At 46.2% G+C, this 19,030-nt stretch overlaps 1 protein-coding gene across 1 annotated transcript in view; it reads right to left on the reverse strand.

The window, feature by feature from the left end:
* The window catches only part of PHGDH (phosphoglycerate dehydrogenase), a 166,353-nt gene extending 152,576 nt beyond the window's left edge, over nucleotides 1-13,777 (reverse strand). The window contains exon 1 of the mRNA XM_086931884.1: nucleotides 13,387-13,777. Within this exon, the coding sequence (XP_086788010.1) occupies nucleotides 13,387-13,527 (141 nt within the window). The 5' untranslated portion in view covers nucleotides 13,528-13,777. The remainder of the gene's footprint in view (nucleotides 1-13,386) is intronic.
* Nucleotides 13,778-19,030: the final 5,253 nt, after the last annotated feature.

Here is a 19,030-nt window from a genome sequence, read left to right on the forward strand (position 1 = left end):
CCCGTCCCGCGCTGAAGGTGCTCCACTGGCTCCCTGTCAGGGAGAGGGTGAAGTTTAAGTCACTCTGCATGGCCCATAAAATCCTACAGGGGAAAGGGCCACCTATCCTCCGGGATATGGTTCAACCTTACAAAGCTCCCCGCGCCCTTCGCTCGGACCACCAATATCTTCTGCAGGTCGCGAGAGTTAGAAAGGCCAGGTCCGGCGGGAGAAGGTTTTCCGTCAATGTGGCAATGCTATGGAATTCTCTCCCACTGGCCCTGCGCTCTGGAACTGGCACTCTGCGATTTCGCAAACTTTGAAAGACCCATCTGTTCCCTTCTTAATGCTCTCCCTGTTATGGTGCGCACTCTGGATGAGCGCTGGGATGCCCAAGGGTAACCACGCGCTATATAAAACTCAGTAATAATAATAATAATAATAATAATAATAATAATAATAATAACAATGGATAACTTGACCCCAAAAAATACAACTGTCACCAACATGTTTCGACCCCTATGCTAGCCTAATCAGGTCTTGGGTCTTCTTCAGGGGAAAAAAAAGAAACCCATCTATAGTATATAAACAGACAATGCATTTAGGGTAGGTACTAAAACACTACTGTTCCACTCGTGCTAATAGCACAACCTAATCAAACAAAAAGTTGAAGGTTTTTTACCCTGACGAAGACTCAAGACCTGATTAGGCTGACCTGATTATCTTGGTTTCTCAAGCAAAATTAAAGTATTTGATCTTGGTATTTCCATTTTAGCTTGATGATTTATCGTCTCTTGGACTAAATGACTTGCGTCTAAATGTAAAAATAACTCCGGACATAATGGGCGCATGATTTCATGGTGAAACAAGGCCAAAGTTGCAACTTGTATTTGTGATGTTATGTGTTTTACTCTAAATTAACTTTTTTTTTGTTTACTGGCAAGACTGCGCTTGCTTAGCTGCATATTCGTCGTCATTTCAAAACAGTTGTGTTTCGTTTCAACTATGGAGTGCTCATGATGGCTTTTAATCTCCATACAGTGCAATATAGGCTCAGGGCGGAGCCGTACTAATACGCACCTATACCTATGCTCAAGCTGGTATCATCTTCAGTCAGAAATACTTTCCTTCGGACACAGTGCCAGCAACTCTTAAGAATCTACTTATTAACTATCTGGAGTTTCTGCCATTGTTTTTAGAACACTGTAAACTCCGTTCGACTAGTTTTATTACATTAAGTTTTCTGCATTCACCGGATTACTCTAAATATATGTAGTTTGTTTTGCTGGGCAGCGTATGTAAAATATGCAAAGCATTTCTCAATGTCCATCCCTGCCATTTAAGGAAATAAGCAAACGTTGAATAGCTGGGCATAAACAGAGAGTACTCTGCATGGAGAGTAGAGAAGGGAGCTAGAGCACCAGACCGACCAATGAAGTGAGAAAATTGAGCCAGGGCTCCCTTAGAAATTCAATGAGGGCCTTCTGAGCAAGAGGCTGCTGATTACTTGTTTTCCTGGGTACCGCAGGTTTGGTACATAGCGTACGGAGTGGGACTGCAATTTCTACTGTTTGGGTGAGGACGTTTCTAGGCAGGGCTTTTCTTTTGTTTGTCTAATTACTGCTACAGGGAGGCTGAGTGACAACCAAATGCAAAATCTCACACTTAATTGTTATGTTATGGGTACTCCAGATTAGACACAGCACTATTGCTACCTGCCCTGAGAAGCATTACTTTACACAAGTTCACTAACACAGACTCTGCTCTTCTCATCCCTCCCTGATCATCAAAGGGGAGGGAGGGCGCATATCTCTAGCACAAACATTCAAAGTACAACACTCCTATTTTTTGTTTTCCTCAATAGGATTTTATGGGTAAACGAAACCATATTTATTTTAATTCTATTTACCCATAGGTGTGTGTGTGTGTGTGTGTGTGTATACACGGAGGGGTGTTTGAATGGCCTGCAACGATATTGCAACACATGCACATAATAGTATTTCTTTGTACAGGTTTGCACGCAATCTCAAAAAGCCTCCACAATATTCTTTAAAACCCTGCATGAAAACTGACTTTGACTTAAAACTTCTAATTCTCAACTCTCCTTTTTCTTTCAAATGACTCTCTGTCCGTTCTACCCTCTGAATGCCTTGTTTCTCGGAGCACAATCTACTACAAGTCACATGCAGTAATCCCTATGATTGCATCTGTGCCAACTGCCCACACCTCCGTTCAAAGATCACACACCCTCCTTTAAAAGTCATACCCTTGCTACCTAACAATACCTAAATATCCTGTAGCCCATCTATTAATTCAGCCAATCAATGCATGAATTCCCCCTCTCCCACTAAGGGTCACACCTACCTTTGATTAAAGTAATCTAATGCATGGCATGCTTCTAAGAGCACCAGACTAGTCCCAAAAACCAGCACCCCTTCCCATCCCCCAAAACAACCTACTAACCCGGTTTCTGGATAAAATCGCTGCCTGGCATAAAGTGCTACAATACCTCTTCAGGGGTAGTAAGTACTATATACATGGAATTATAATACAATATATAACCCTCCTGCCTAATACTAATTCCAGTACACTCAGTGGTTGGGCAGTAGACTGTAGTTCTTACAGACTGCATAGTAATTTCCTTATACTTCTTGACACTCTCGCATTCACAGTAAGACAAAACTGCTATGAATCATGTTCATCATGCAATTACGAGACAAAGCATGGACATCAGAGGTAACACTGGAGAAAGAAGAGATACCCTAGTGGTTTTAGAGCACGACATAAAAGCAAAAACCTGGTGTCAGTCCTGGCTTCCTTTCAACACCAATGCAATGCAGCGTTGTGATTAGTCCCAGCGCCCTGTTTTGGCGCTCAGACTGGGCCTGGATATGTTCTTCACCCTGGCTGTATTGAGAACATGCTATATGCGCATGAATGTTTGGCCGGCCAAACATTCATGCGCACTTAGGGAGTGAAAAACATTCCTCCCCTTCCCTGCTCTGTCAGCAGAGCAGCCCCGCCAAGCTGCTGCACCTGCAACAAGAAAAAAAAATGATAATAGCATTGTGTTGTTTTATGTTTCCTTAAACTGCTGAAAAGCAGTGTGGGCGACTCTCCTCTGCCTTAGCGGAGGAATCCCCACTCTATGCAAATATTTTATTTAACCATGCCTTCTCTTTTTTCATTTTCACAGATGAGAGCACATTCAAATGTGTTGTATACAAATAAGAGGGAGAGTGGGGCTTTTTCCACTCGAGTAGGAGGTCCAGCATAAACGGGGCCCCCGTCACAGTGTCAAAAGAGTTGTGTTATGCCGTTCCTCTAGTGGCAGAGTCACAGGTACAACAAAGAACTGCGTCCCACTACGCCCACTTTGGGTCTATAGTTGGGAATCCATTTGTTGGATTGTAATTCCCTCACACACCCTTTCAGGTCTCATGCTTCATCATATGGGCTGCTCCTCGTTGGGTCGGCGATGCAATACCCAACGGGCTCCCTAAAAAAGGGGCACTTTATCGGAGGTCTTTTATCCAACAGCCGTATGATGAAGTGCGGGTGTGGGGCCAACACATGGGCGTAGGAAGTGTGGGGGACGTGGGGGATATATCCCCCCAGATTTTGGAGTGGGGGGGGGACACGGGGGACAAAAGAATTTCCCCTCTCCATTCTGTCATTCGCAGGGCCATTAGCGCGCGAAAGCGCTACCTAATGGCCCTGCACTTGACCTGTGACCTCACCTGCCTGCAGTCAAAGAGGCCCCCGCCCTCTGCCCTTTGTTATGCTGCATGAAGGCTCGGTGTTCTGGGAAGGGCAGAGAAGGGGAAAAAAACTCTTGTCTCTTTTCCTTCATACCCCGGAAGAAGGCAAGGACAGTGTCAACTTCTCCTGGTCTGCCTCTGGCAGCTGCCCTCCTCCCCTCTTTCTTTACTCCTCCATCTCTTTCTGTCTCGGTCTCGCTCCTCCTTAAGTTCTGATTTCAAGAGCTCTTACGTAATCTCTCTCTTGCCTCTCCTTTTCTTCGTTTCCCTGTGAAATGGATCCAAAACCTCGGGATGGAGAGAAAAAATAATGAAATACCGAACTAAAGCAATACAGAGTGTTCAGCAGACAGGCCAGATTGTTATTTACAGCCACACACATTCGTGCCACTTTCAGAGTTTGCCAGTGAAAGCCCTACTTTCTTTCTTTTTTCGAACAACATTGTTTTCCCAGGGAGGGGAACCATTCCTAAAGGGACTGAAATACCTGGTTGATGGATGGAGTGGAAATGTTTAGTATGATCATTTTCAACTGTTTTAATTATTGTAGCTTATAAAATGTGTACTGCTGCTCTGTGTACGGGATGTGGTGTTTTTAAACCAAACTGCTTACATTTTGAAAGGATATAAGCAATGGACATTGAAACAGGTCCCTTCCTGGTCCTGTAGCCATGTTCTGAATTTTCAGGCAAAATCACTTACTGATTTCTGAATAATGAGTTTTAAACTGTTAATGTATCCATGTTGCTCCTGAATTCATTTCGCATGATTTGCTTATTCTTGCATTCCTTATGAATGTTTGCTTTTTCCAGGGTGTTATTCATTTTTTTCAGGCAGCATTTTACTGTTGTCTAGTGCATAATTTGAATTTAGTCCCAGCACAATTGAGTTGTAGCTGAAGGCAGTGCACGTTACTCTCAGTGGGGCAGTATGGTGCTCAGCGTGGGAGAGGATGTGGCACTCTGGCCAGAGCTGCTGAATTTGGAACTGGTACAAAAGGGGGTGGTGATGGACGGAGCATCTGAACCAATCAAACACTCACACCCAGTCAACAGATCTGGGTTTAATCCTTCACCGTTCTTTAGCCCACTCTGCCACCCCAGTTCAGACATGGTCATATGCAAATCAGTCTGACCCTGTGCCTCCTGGGAACAGTCCAGCCCGAACTGCCAAGCCATGCCGTCCCTGGACCGGATACAAGCTACAGAGGACTTGTTTCTGGCATTTCAGCCGTCTTCAGCCCGGCTTGCTTAAATCCAGTGGCAAAGTGAGCAAGGGACCGCTTTGTTCGCCATAAGTTGGCAGGGTATGCTCAGACATGAGTCCCTTGCTCACTTTGCCACTGGATTCAAGCAAGCCTGGCTGCAGATGGCTGTAATGCCAGAAACCGGTCCTAGGAAGCGTGAATCCGGTCCAGGGAAGGCATGGCTTGGCAGTTCGAGCTGGACTGTTCCCATGAGGCACAGGGTCAGACTGATTTGCATAGGGCCATGTCTGAACTGGGGTGGCAGAGTGGGCTAAAGAACGGTGATGGATTAAACCCAGATCTGTTGACTGGGTGTGAGTGTTTGATTGACCCAGATCTGTTGACTGGGTGTGAGTGTTTGATTGGTTCAGATCAGGGGAGGCTGGTAACATTTGAAAGTGGTGGGGCGTAAACTAATTTGCATATTGCACCGCAGCGAGTGAGCCCGAACCACCTTGCATCCATCCATACATCATTCATGACCTGGCTGTTCGAGCAGTAGCGGCCCCCTTCCCCCAAGCGCCTGGAGACCCTTCCGGGTGAGTAGCGCGCTATACAAGTAACTTGATTGATTGATACATCATTCATGCTTCAACCCATCCATCCACCCACCCATCCTGCATCCATACATCATTCATTCATTCATTCATGCATCCACCCATCCATCCATCCATCATGCATGCATCCATGCATCCATCCATACATCATTCATGCATCCACCCATCCACCCACCCACCCACCCTGCATCCATACATCATTCATTCAGGCATCCACCCATCCATCCATCCATCCATCCATCATGTATCCACCCATCATCCATGCATCCATCCATACATCATTCATGCATCCACCCATCCATCCACCCACCCACCCTGCATCCATACATCATTCATTCATGCATCCACCCATCCATCCATCATGCATCCACCCATCATCCATCCATACATCATTCATGCATCCACCCACCCATCCATCCATCCACCCATCCATACATCATTCATTCATTCATCCACCCATCCATCCATCCATCATGCATCCACCCATCATGCATGCATCCATACATCATTCATGCATCCACCCATCATGCATGCATACATCATTCATGCATCCACCCATCCATCCACCCACCCATCCTGCATCCATACATCATTCATTCATGCATCCACCCATCCATCCATCCACCCACCCATCCATCTAACCTGCATCCATCATTCATGCACCCATCCACCCACCCATCCAAAGTTCATTCACACTCAGCTGGTATATTATGGTCTCTGGCAGGTTTCCCTTAGACACAGATAAAGCACAAGAGTTGCTACACAAAACAGACACACATAGTCATACATGTGCACACAGTACACACATAACACACAGCACAGGCAGCAGCAATGCACAAACTAGAATATGTTTAGTATAGGCAACTGCACTACAAGCTTTCCTCATACAGACACAATAATGTCAAACCCCTTGTTAGTCTTAAACTAACAGCTAACCTGGTTTTGCAAGGAGGAACCCCCCCCCCCCCCCAGCTCAATTAAACCGACTTGGAAGTACACCGGACAAAGATTTCACCTGTGCCTTTCAGTTTGCACATGGCTTGCGGCAGCAGGCTCACTCACCTACTACAGTATGTGTCTAATACACTGGTGTGCATAGATACCCCAACGGAGGAATGCAAGGAGCTAATTAAGTATGTGGTGAATCAATGCAAGAATGGAACGAGCATGATAACCCACACTAGGAGTAATTTTAAGCAGAAAGTAAGTGCATTAAATGTAGTCGCTGATTTGCGGTATAATGACCTGCATTTTAGTAGAGAAAATAGAAAAAAGTTGAGGAATATCAGCTGTTTAGGGAAAAATCACCAATTGCTCTTCTAAATAGAGACATCTGACATTTATAACTGAAAGTGAAGAAAAGGGCGGAAGGCACAAAGTGAAAGTAAGTAGGCATGTCGTGAGAGAAGTGATGTATGCAGACAGTGACAGCATGGTGTTGTCAGTGAGACGTGCATCTCGTGAGGAGAAGGCTGCGAAGGCACAAAGTGAGGAGGGAAAGATTTGGAGGTAGTACCTGAGAGCAGTGCTTGTAGTAAGTGACTCAAATGTGCTGACAGACTGTTGTTACCCTGAGAAATGGCAGGCTGCAGGCAGACAGTTCCCTCCGGAGAGACGGTGCTCGGGTGCTCACATTAGATGCAGACTGCCGTCGGGGACTCTGGCTGCCTAAGGGGGTACGGGGTGAGTAGGGTAGGGTTGCGCTGAGGCCGGGGGGAGTCGGGTGGGGGCCGACAGGAGTTTAAAAATAAATAAAAAAAACTTACCGGTTCCGCGCTGCCTCTGACTGCTACGGGGTCCAGACTCCCATTGGCGCCTACAGGAACAGCCGTGTCTCTGTCACTACTACTGGCAACACCTCAGACTTAGCCAATCCGATTGATTTAGGGCAGTGTTACGCTCTGCCCATTAGGAGACCGAGGTGCTCAACTCTCGCTCTCCTAATGGGCATGCGCCAGCAGAACAGACACTAGTGCTCATGCGTGGGCACGGAGGAAAATTCGACCTCAGTCCCCACTCATGCGCACTTGTGCTCAGTGACGTTGTGCTCCTTCCTGCTGCCCCTGGTGACAATCATGTCATTCAACATGATGTCGGACCGCCCACCCCTTCAGACTCTGAAGGGGTGGGCAGTCCGACGTCATGTTGACTGACATGATTGTCAGTTCAACCTCGGCGTCTTTGAACTTGAGTAACCTGAGAGTTACTTAAGTTCAAAGACGCCGAGGGAGCTGCGTGTGCAGGCGGCTTGTGGGGCAACGCCCCAGCGCCCTTAATGGACGCACCGCCACTGGTTCAGATGCTCCGTCCATCACCACCACCTTTTGTACGAATTTGGAACTGGAGCACCATTTTCAGCCTTCATGACCAGTCCACCAGACCACATTCCTGACAGAGCTCAATCCGATGCTACACCTTAGGAGGCCCGATAGACCTTGGAAGCCCCGGTGTCTTAACACCCGCAGGTGGACCCTAAGGATGGCAAGTGCGAGTTAACCTTGAAGGCCTGTCCACCACAATCCATACTGCAGTTCACCTCAAGTCTTGCGAGCAGGCATACGAAGAAGCACACCCTAGATTGACAGTGGCACTAAGGTCACAAGATCCTTGAGGCCAGTCCACTGCACCCATTTGTACCTCCATTGGCCTTTTTCAGCAGTAGTGGTGCAACTTACCAGGGGTTGGGAATGTTGGATTTGCATGCACACCAAACTTGGGGGGTGATTATAATGGAGGTGGGACCGCCAGGTCACCCTGTCAGAGGTGGTCCCACCGCCATCGGTGACTGCATCACCACCAACCATATTACAATGGTGGGTGGTTCCCTGGCGGTCGGAAAGACCAACCGCCACGCACCTGACTGACTCCTTGAGCCCGCCAGTGCGGCAGAGGGGCTTGTGGTTCCTACAATGCTGGTGGTGCCTACCAGGCACCACAGTAGGGATTTCGAATCTTACGATACCCCTTACCCGCCAGCCTATCCATGGCGGTTCACCCAGCATGGAAAAGTTGGCGGAAAGGGAGACTGGAGGCCCCTAACAGGCCCCTTTCCCCCCAGCCCCCAGACATGGGACCTGGGGGGCACCTAAGAAGCCCCCCTACATATCCCTGCACCATGTGGCAGGCACCACATTGTGCCTGCCACGTAGTGCAGTGATATATGCAACATGTCAGTTTTTACATTGCGGCAAATGATGCAGCCAGCGGCACCTGCTGCAATGTAAAAGATACACACTCCGCACGCCATAGTGGCGGTCGCATTGCCATGCCTATCATGGGGCCCCCACCTTGGAGGGCAGCAGTCCCATTCCCCGATTCGATAGCAGACGGACTGAAGTCCACCTGCCATCGTAATTAGCCCCTAAGTATGCAAACTTCATGGTCTCTGCTTCATACACAAACACTTGCAGCCTGCTTTCGGGCCACTGGAGTTATGCAGCAATGGAGGCCAAAATTATGTTGCAGTGTTGACTAAATGATGCAACAATAAAAAGGCTGCAGCGTAATGCAGTGCATTTTATGATACTTTATTATTTTGACATATTTATACATACTAACAGCCTCTGCAAAGCTTTTGCCACATTAGTACCTGGGTAACATACAAATGCAGCAGTGGGAAAGGTGACCAGTCAACCTTTGCAAAAGGTCCTACACTTCACAGCAACATAAATCACATTTCTTTTAGTAATTTTTGATCTGTTTGAGCTACAAAGTTGTTTTGGGTCAAATCGTTAGATTACGCAGCAGATGATGTATTATGTGGCAAATATGATACAGCCATAATTAAGTGGAAAACATTTTTCCACTTAACTTAATTTTGCCCCCGCATTGTAGTTGATCAATTTATAAGTTCCCCAAACCCAAAAGTCGAGCTTGGGCACAATTTGCATTTTAAAAGCAGTCCTATAACACAGGACTACTTTTAAACTGACCTTGGGCTTCAGCAGTGCACACATGCAAGCGCAGAAAGGGCTGCTGCCTCTAAACTGCCATGCCCTATTCTATTCTAGGGACTTTAAGGTAGTTCTAATCCCCCTGCCCTATTGTGTACTAGGGCCTTATAGGAGAGGTCATGCCAATCATAGGGGTACCCTAACCCATAGTGCACCCTAGTGTATGTAGGTATTTTAACTGTATCTTTAAGTGTCTCTTTCAGAATAGCACTGGCCCTGGGCCTGTGTAGGCAGAGGCCAGGGGTCAGAGTCAGGTACCACCAGTACCAGTCAGCAAAACATTGGGGAGTGCCCAGGGTCCAGGATGGCTTTGCAACACTAAGGAAGCACAAACTCAGAATTTAAAACATAACACCATGGTTGGGAGGTTCTCTTTAATAATCAGAATTGATTTATATTCTAATGAACCCATTTTCCAACATTAGGATAAGGAAAAACTGGGGAAAACCCATAACGTTCTAATCTATACCTTGAATTTTTCATGCAGCGCTTTGATGACGTTAATAGCTCACTGTTAGGATTTAAACTGCAAATACCAAAAGAATCTCTCAGACAAAAGCAGTAACTCACTGACCTATTTACTTGATATGCATATTGTGATCTGCGTGGTACACGTTCTTTGCGGCAGGCATGTTACCCCACTGTGTCTACCTTACCAAGAGTCAAAACTACCACTAGACAAACCTCCGATCTCTCTCAATAAAGAACATTAATCACCAAAGTTATCTTCACATTTGTATTGTTGCCTGAAAATTGCTGGAGACCAGGAATGCAGGAGCAGGTACTTTTCAAACCATAAAGCACTTGCAAACATGACGCCCCCAACCTAACTCAGCGACCTTTCTTTGCTTGCTGCATGAAGATGCAAGATTCATATCCATTTTTTTAAACATTTGGTATGATTACTATATGAATGTAAATAAAAATAAAGCATACATGCAAACTGTGACTACATGTCTGCTTTTCTCAATATTTCACTTCCAAAGTAATGCGATTCTATTTCTTTAATGGGCGGTGATTTGTATAGGGTCACTTGAAAGTCCACAAGGTTGTCCCTGTCCCCCCAGAATTGTTGTGTCTCCTACGCCCCTGGGCCAACATGTGTGACTTGGTGTGCTCTGTACAAAAACCTCTTGTATATTTTTTGTGGATCATAATGCTGCTCAAATACGTAACTAAGGTTACATAAACATATTGTGGATGCATGACACCTGGCTAGCCTCCAAGTTCACTAACAACACTGCTGTCAAGGCGGGGGGCATGACTGTTTCTCATGTTTAAAAAAGATCATTTTTATTAAATACTTTTCAATGCACTAAAGCGAGCGTGATAAAGAAATACACTTTTTAAAAAATTGCATGATGTTTGTAGCACGATTATTTAAAATACCAAACATTTATATTGCTCGGCTCGTGCACAGACTTTTGGCTCGACTCTCCCTGATAACTTATTGGCTCGCCCACCTCTACCTCGCAATACACACGGAAACACGCTATATGCAGCTTCTAAATGTGCAAAAACAGAAAAGATGTCCATGCACTTCTTTTGCTGTGCAGTCTGCAGCTCTTGCGCTCCACTACCACAAACAGAAACGGTCTCCTTAGATCTCCCGCACCAACCGCTCAGAAATGCTCTCCAATTCCAAGCAGTGCATACACACTCCCTCTGCAGCTCGTGCACAACAGTTACAATGCTCTCTCTGCACCCACTGCACTGTACATATAAGTATTCTCTCTGTGGCTTCTTGCACTCTATGCACACAGACAAGTTTCTCACTCCACTTCTTGCACAGGACGTGTAAAAAAGCTATCGCTGCACTTCCTACTCTAAAAACAAACACCCCTCTATCACTGGTACTGTATGTGCTCTCCCGCTGCGCCTATTGTACTACAGCTGCACGGTGCAGGCAAATGCCCCCTCTATAGCCCATGCAGACCTGCACTGCACTCCGAAACGCTCCCTGTGCTGCGCTTGCACTGTGCACCGAGAAGTTTGCTCGGGGCTCATGCACTACACAGATAGGTTTGATCTGCCTGCAGTGGACACATATGTGTTTCTCTGTAGCTCCCGTAGGCCCTCGGGTCCCGCTTTGAAGGGGGAGGATGCTTTCTTGGCTGCGTTCCCTCCCCGAAGCCCCGGGGCCTCGGCTGCTGCAGGAGTGAAACACAGGCGGCCTCTTGCATCAGATAGCGGCGGGAGGCAAGCGCGCTGCTCTGCACGCGGGACTGCCGACGTCAGCAGAGTCCGCAGGACCCACCTGGAGTCTGGGCCCAGCTGCCTCCAGTGACCTGAATCTTGGCACGCTTGTGGCACGTACCAAATAAGAAGTGGGGGGGGGGGGGGGGGGGGGCTATTAATGAGATTTGGAGATAAAATAAGACCTAGCACACCCTACGCAATGAGGAACTGTTAAGAGTCCTACAAGCAGAAATTGCTGCCCAATATAAGGGACACAAAGGCCCAGCGACATGCACTTTCTCACAGTAGGCAGCTCTTTAGAAATGCCACGTTGTAGAGAGAAAGCGCAAGAGAGATATCAAGTGTTGACATTTTTAAAGGAACTATATAACTCATTGGCATATTAGAATCACGGAAACTAATACCACGTTAAATTCGACAGGACTATCAGCACTATCATTTAAATGCTAAAAACATCCACTTTGTAATTAAATAGGCACCAAAAGCTCCCTAAAGGAGTCACATAGCTTTCACAGGCAGTGGAACAGCCCTCCTCCCCATCAATTGGGGTCGGTCTTATAATGTGAGAGTTCAACCAAAGCTCAGAATGTGCGAGTCGAGTATGACATGAGGTGTCTGAATATAAACTCAAGAGTGGGTCTTTTATAGAAGGCGAGTGCTCTCAGCTCTGTGCACCTGCACTTACTGTATGCAACAGGGAGCGCCATCACTTCTCAGCAGGAAGCCTGTGCTCTGCAATATCTCTCTACCGCTCCATTGCAGGTAGAACTAGACGGAAGAGGGTCGGTTCCCTTTCCTTTGAGATATGAGTTGTAAATATCGCAATTAATACTGAAAAGCACCCAACCCTGGGCAATAGCTTTATATTTCTTCGTGTCACTAAAGTAGTGCTGTAATGGGTTGTATCGCACGTCGTTTTAGCTCTGCTGCCTTCTCAAACACCAGCCCCCTCATACCACCTGCAGAGTGCTTCAGCTCTGGAGCCATGTTATGATAAAGCCAGACCCGAATATTGCCATATTAAGCCATGGCACTCAAAGCAAAACTACTAGGTGTTCTCGTGACACTAAGATCGACCCAGATATGTACATACAATACCATATTGGACGGGTATATCCTAACTTTGTATCAAATGATTTCCCCGTTGACTGCAAGTCAAAGGGACACGGCTTTGTAAGTTCTGGAATTTCCTTCATACAATCATTAGTTTCAGACGTGTTGGTCGAATTGAAGTGAACCAGGTCTACAAATCCCAGAATGCACAAGTTTCGAGCTGCCGACCGCCCCCTACAACCACCGACGTGTTGCTTTGTCAGAGCCAGTCACCTCCTCCTGACCCACCACCTGCAGCATGGTCAGCCGATTCGAGCGGACGTCTGGGCTTCGGGTTCTTCTGTGCCTCGGTGAGAGGGTGCACGTGGGTCGGTGTTAATCATGTGGAGAGTTCCTTGCCTTGATTTACGCTATGCATTCAGGGTCCACCACCCCTCGTCCTCGCAAGACCTGCCGGGTCTGGAGATGCACATTTTGGGCGTCCTTACCTGATCTCTGCCTGGGCGGAGAGAAACTGGCGTGGATCGGTGCCAGGTGTGCTGCTGATGTGCATGCAGGGTACTATGCCAGGCAGTGATGCGCGCACTGTTTTCACGTGGCACCGTGCCAGCCGGCGAGGTCTGCGGGCAGCTCCTTACCTGGATCTCTGCGATGAGCTGCTGCGGGCTGAGGTTTTGCTTCTCCTGCACCTCGATGCCCTGGGCCTGCAGGATCTGCCGGGTGCAGGGGTCCAGGCTGTCACTGATCAGGACCTTGCGGATGTCGGTGAGCTGAGCCATGCTGGTGGTCTCTCTCTCTCTCTGTCTCCTCGGCGGTGCAGGATTCTTCGACGCTGCTCACTGGGCCATGAATGAATAGAGCGGCTCCGAGCTCTGCAGAGATTCCCAGGCTCCCACGCTTGGCGTTGATTGGACAGGAGCGTTTAGCACCTCCTTTGAGTCAGAGTCCACCCCTCCCTCTGCCGTCTCCTCATTCCCTTCTCCCTCACTCTCCTCCTCTGTCTGTCGCTCACCGACTCCGCCTTCTCCCTTGCCTTTTCGCTACTCTTTTATCTCCCCCCGTCTCTCTCTCCTGCCGTTTTCCTTCTCTCTGTTTTTTCCTCTCTCGAACAACCCCGTCTCAGCTCCATCGGAAAATGTAACTCGTCTTTTTTTGTGTGTCCTTTGCAAAGTGCAGTGAGTACATGACCTCCTGCAGGAACTTTTAGTTAGTTTAAGATAAGTAGTGGCGACCTTCATAACATTGAACGAGCTCCTTCGCGCTGTTCAGGAGTAGTATTGCACCTGGCAGTTCTACTTTTGCTGCCTGACCTGCCCAGAGTTGCCTGACCTTTCTGAAAGGGCTCGTCCATCCTTAAACTAGCCGACTGTCCTCAACATTTTTCAACTTCCTCATTTACTGCCTGGAATTCTAGACCTCACTCTGGGGCATATGTATCAGGATACATTTGCGATGCTCAAATAGCGATTTTTAGAGAATTGCTATTTGAGAATCGCAAAATGCAATGTATGTAGGATTTGCAAACAAATTTGCGAATCCTACATATCCCTTATTTGCGAATCGCAAATTGAGATTAGCAAATAAGGAATACCTTCCCATTCATTCCTATGGGCTAGGAGGCCCATAGGAATGAATGGGAAGACATTCTCAATTGGCAATCACCAATTAGAACATCGCAAACTGAGAATGCAATTACAAGGGTGCCAAAAGGGCATGTATGTGCGCCACATGGCACTTTGAAAAATGCCAGAAAGTGCATTTGTCAAGGAAATCGCCAAGTACCACCAACTTGTAGTTGGTGGTAACTTGCGATTTCTTAAGGAGAAATTGGACAACTTGGGTGCTTTTTACGTCGCATTTGAGGAATTGCAATTTGCGATTCCTTAAATGCTTTAGCAAAATAGGGAATTGCAAATTTTGCGATTCCCTATTTTCCGTGGGCCTTTTGGGATGATACATCCCAAAAGGCTTTTTCCCATTCGCAAACAGGTTGATTCTGAGAATCGACGCGCTTGCGATCGGGAAATGGGCTTCATACATATGCCCCCGAGTACAGGCTCCGTGCACTACACTAACATGGCTTCCTCACAATGCCTGACCTTCGCAGTGCCCTCAGGTTCCTCAAACTATTGATTCCATATACTCTCCTCCCTTTCACATACTGCCTGTCATTTTTAGGTTCCTTTCGATTTTACTAGTACTGTTATATGTATAATGTACTTATTTATAGGGGTTTCCAGCTAGCCCACTTCATCCATTGGTCTGTTGTGTCATTCACTTTTTTCTGCCGCCCACCACAGCAAACTGCACTGGGCAGTGGGGTTGTCCTCTTCAGCCATTGGCTAACTTTTCGCTAAGTGATGACATTCTGTCATTTCACCAGGTACAAAACCACATCTAAAGTAGCAGTAGAGACTACTATGGCATCGTGCGTTTTTGAGACCCAAAAATATTTTTTGTAGCCCATGTTTTTTATTTAGATTGACGAGGGTCTGGGTGCATTCCACACTATACAGTTTTCCAAAAGCCCAAAACAAGCTAAATGGCTGACAGCTACTGCCACATATATTGGCTTTGTCAATGCTTGTTTAGGAGTGATATTAGCAAAATCTGTCCATTTATTTTAGGATAATAACATTAGCCAACTTCTTTTCATTTTACTAACTACATATATATGATTTTTGAGTGAATACTTTATTGTTTGATTAATAAAAGTCATTACAATAATGGACGTGCAACAATAAAAACGTATGTCAGACAGTTGCTAAAATATTTACACTAGGGGGCAATAGAAAAGAGCGTTAACTGAGCTTCTGTATCTTTACTTACATTATTTACTTATGCTCTTTTAAAAGCAAGGCTAAATGTGGCCTTTTAATCCATTAATACGGTCACGTATAAATAAAAAAGAATGGGAGGGTATGATTTTTAACAATAAATAATTATTTAAAAAAGCTAATCAACGCCCATTAGAAAATACAAAACTAGTCTTTATGTGTTCATGCTGTGTTTAAATGTAGACTACATTTAAACTGGAAGTCCTCTTGGTTAAGACACAATTAAACCGCGATAATTAATTTTAATTTTAACGTCATACTAAAACATTGGGGCAAGACCCTAGTCGTTGCTAAAAAACTGCCAACTAATCCACTGATGGTGCAATTCAATTTGTCAGTAGTTAAAAACCTTACATAAGATGGCAGAAACTTAAAAATCGCACAAGACAGGGGACAATAAAAGAACGATGTGCAAAATACCATGTAGGGCCTCCATCAAGTAATACAATAAAGTAAACAGGTCAGCAACACAACATGCTTAGTTCTCCCCAGTGTAAACTAACAATTGTTGGCTTGCTGGCTCTCACATTTTGTAAGACTTTTTACTGCTCTTGTAACAGACTTAGCGAACCGGATAGTAAACACTGGATCATTAGGGTTCATGGAAGCATGGATGGCTTATATATGTAATACACTTACTTATAGGGGCATTCAGTAAGTCCTCTTTATTAAATGGTCTTTTCTGGCTTTCACATTTTGTCTTCCACTCATTGTAGCATACAGCATGGGGCAGTGGACCAACCTACTTCAGCCATTGGCTAACTTCACAATGAGTGACTGCATTCTGCTAGTCACAACAGAGCATTCATACACATCGTAAGTAGTTCTCTTCATTGTCAGGAACTACTATGGCAATTTATGCTTCTTGAGACCAAAAAATAGTTTTGCTTTTAGCCATTTTTTTATATTCACAAGGGCCAGGCAGCTTCCCCAGAAGTAATGTTTTAAAAAAAAAACATAACAAAAGAAAACAAGCATTGGCAAAGCCAAAAGCAGGGATATACAATTCCTATCACTCAGAACATTTTCTTTGGGGTCAAGGACAAAAAGCTTTCATGTTTATTTTGTCCATTGGGCACAACAGGCCCCAAACTCTTGCAGCACAAATCGTCCAGCTGCTAGGTTACAGCAACACAGTATGGATCTGTGGAAGATGATTGTCTTCCACTTAAGCAACATTTGTGCCATCTGTATTGTATTGTATTGTAAGTGCATTTATGTAGCGCTTACTACTCCTGACAAGGCCTCAAAGTGTTTTTTTTGGTGAGTAGCACGCTACTCCGGGACCCATGAAGGATTAGTGTTGAATTAGTATAGTGAAATATGAAAGTAATTTAAGTGGTGGATAGGTTAATCAGTCATTTGGATTCGGAAGGATAGCAGAAGGATAGAAGTGGAAAAAAGGTTTGTATTTATATAGCGCTTGTTACCCCTGATGGGGTGTTGAAGAGCTTTTTTTTGGCAAGTAGCACGCTACTCCGGAAACCCGTAAAGGATTAGTGGTGAAATAGTATGGTGAAATATGAGAGTAATTAGAGTGGTGGATATTAGTCACTTAGTTGGAGTGAGAAGGATAACGTAGGGATAGAAAGGGAAGAAAGATTTGCATTCATAAAGCACCTGTTACCCCTGATGGGTGTTGAAGCGCTTTTCTGGCAAGTAGCACACTACTCTGGAACCCATAAAGGATTAGTGTTGTAAATTAGTATAGTAAGCAAGATGGCCGCTGACAGGCCGTAAGGAGTAGTCGCACTCCTACCTCTCTCCCAAAGGTTACTGGCTATAGCTGTCACTGCCAGCTGCTGCTGAGAGAATTCCTATTGAACTTCTCCCCTGAATTCTGTGTGAACAAATCGCCGGTGCCTGCTACTGAGATAATGCGAGAATAGTCCATCATTCTCTCAGCGTTATCTTGAAAAACTGTTCTTCATGAAAATTATTTTTAGAGAACTATGCTCTGGGTGCTTGATTGGATACTGCGGCTACCGCGGTGCTCTGCCCCGACTAAAGTAAGGCAAGCTTGTGTTTCACGGATTGTTGAGTCTATCGACGGGGGAGGCAGGCAGTGCTGGTTGAATCTAAGACGAGCCATGGCGCCGAAGATGCAGAAAGCAGCAAGGGAGCAAAAGGAGCTAAAGGAGCAAAGGGAGCAAAGAGAAAAGGACAAAGAGAAAGCTGCCTTTAGTGATCCGGGAGCTCCAGCAGCTAACTTAAGGACAAAGATACAATCCCGGAAACTTATGGGGGGAAAAATGCTCAAAAAGATGTAGATAAACATAAGCTAATTGGCAGCAATGGAAAGGCAAAAGAAAAAAAGGAAAAGGAAAAGGAAAAGGAGAAAGGTACCGGAGGAAAAAAATCCAATAAGGCTCTACGGAATGGTGAGCATGATACTAGAGAAGCTACATTAAGACAGCCTACCTTGATGGAATCCTTTGCCCCAGTGGTCGCTCTGTGTTCGCCAAGTCCACGGCTAACTCTGCATCCTTCCTCTACAGAGACGGCCGGAGGCGCGCGCACTCAGCAAGAGGTGTGCAGCGGCGAGAATCAGCGAGGCGCGGCTGATCGAGTTGCGGGGACGTAGGCCACAGAGGGAGATACCGATCGACGGTTTGTAGAGGCTGCGGTGGCTGGGTCAGAGGCACTCGTCGTGCATCGTCAAGCGGCAGAACAGTGCCAAGAACTTGTATCTCTGCATGCACCAGTTCTACAAGCGATACAAGCATCAGAGACTACTGTGGGTCGGCAGGTAGGGGAAGACAGTGTGGCTGATCCAGCTTTTTTAGCTCCTGTAAGCCCTAATGATACTACAAGCAGACTTGAAGGAGGTGGTAGGACTGGTCCAGGGGCACAGACTTTGTCTCTATCTCTAATCACTGCCCTGAATAGGGATGAACAAGGGCAGAGAGCTGAACAGGGAACGGGTGAGCAGACATTAGACCCCCTGAAACTGCCTCTTAATACTGGGTCCATCATAGAAGGTCTTGATACTGCCTCCCTAATACCGGGTTCACCCAGCAACAATTTTATTTTCTCTCTTAACGATGGAGAGGGTGAGAAGGAGGATGATGAAGGCTCCGAAATAGGATCACTCTCCTCAGACGCAGAGAGCAGCACAGTGCCCTCGGTACTGGAATCAGACACTTCAGAGGTAGAAGGGGACACAGTACACAAGCCTTCCCCGTGTCGGAAAACGAAATCCAGTATGAACAGACTGCGAAATAGATCGAAAAACTCAGTAAGTCCTTCACACCCAGAAGTAGTAAAGAGATTGGACTGGGACTACTCGGCTACTTCTCAGCTATACCAGGAGGGAGCAGGGGTTAACCCCTCACAGGCACATCCGCAGAGCCAAGTGCAGGCCTCTAGTCTTGACCTCGTATATACAACTCTGAAGCAGATGCAGGGGAGGCCAGGTCAGAGAGCCGTAGAGCTAGATAGGCAA

This window comes from Lissotriton vulgaris, chromosome 7, assembly GCF_964263255.1.
Source record: "Lissotriton vulgaris chromosome 7, aLisVul1.2, whole genome shotgun sequence".
Classification (NCBI taxonomy): domain Eukaryota; kingdom Metazoa; phylum Chordata; class Amphibia; order Caudata; family Salamandridae; genus Lissotriton; species Lissotriton vulgaris.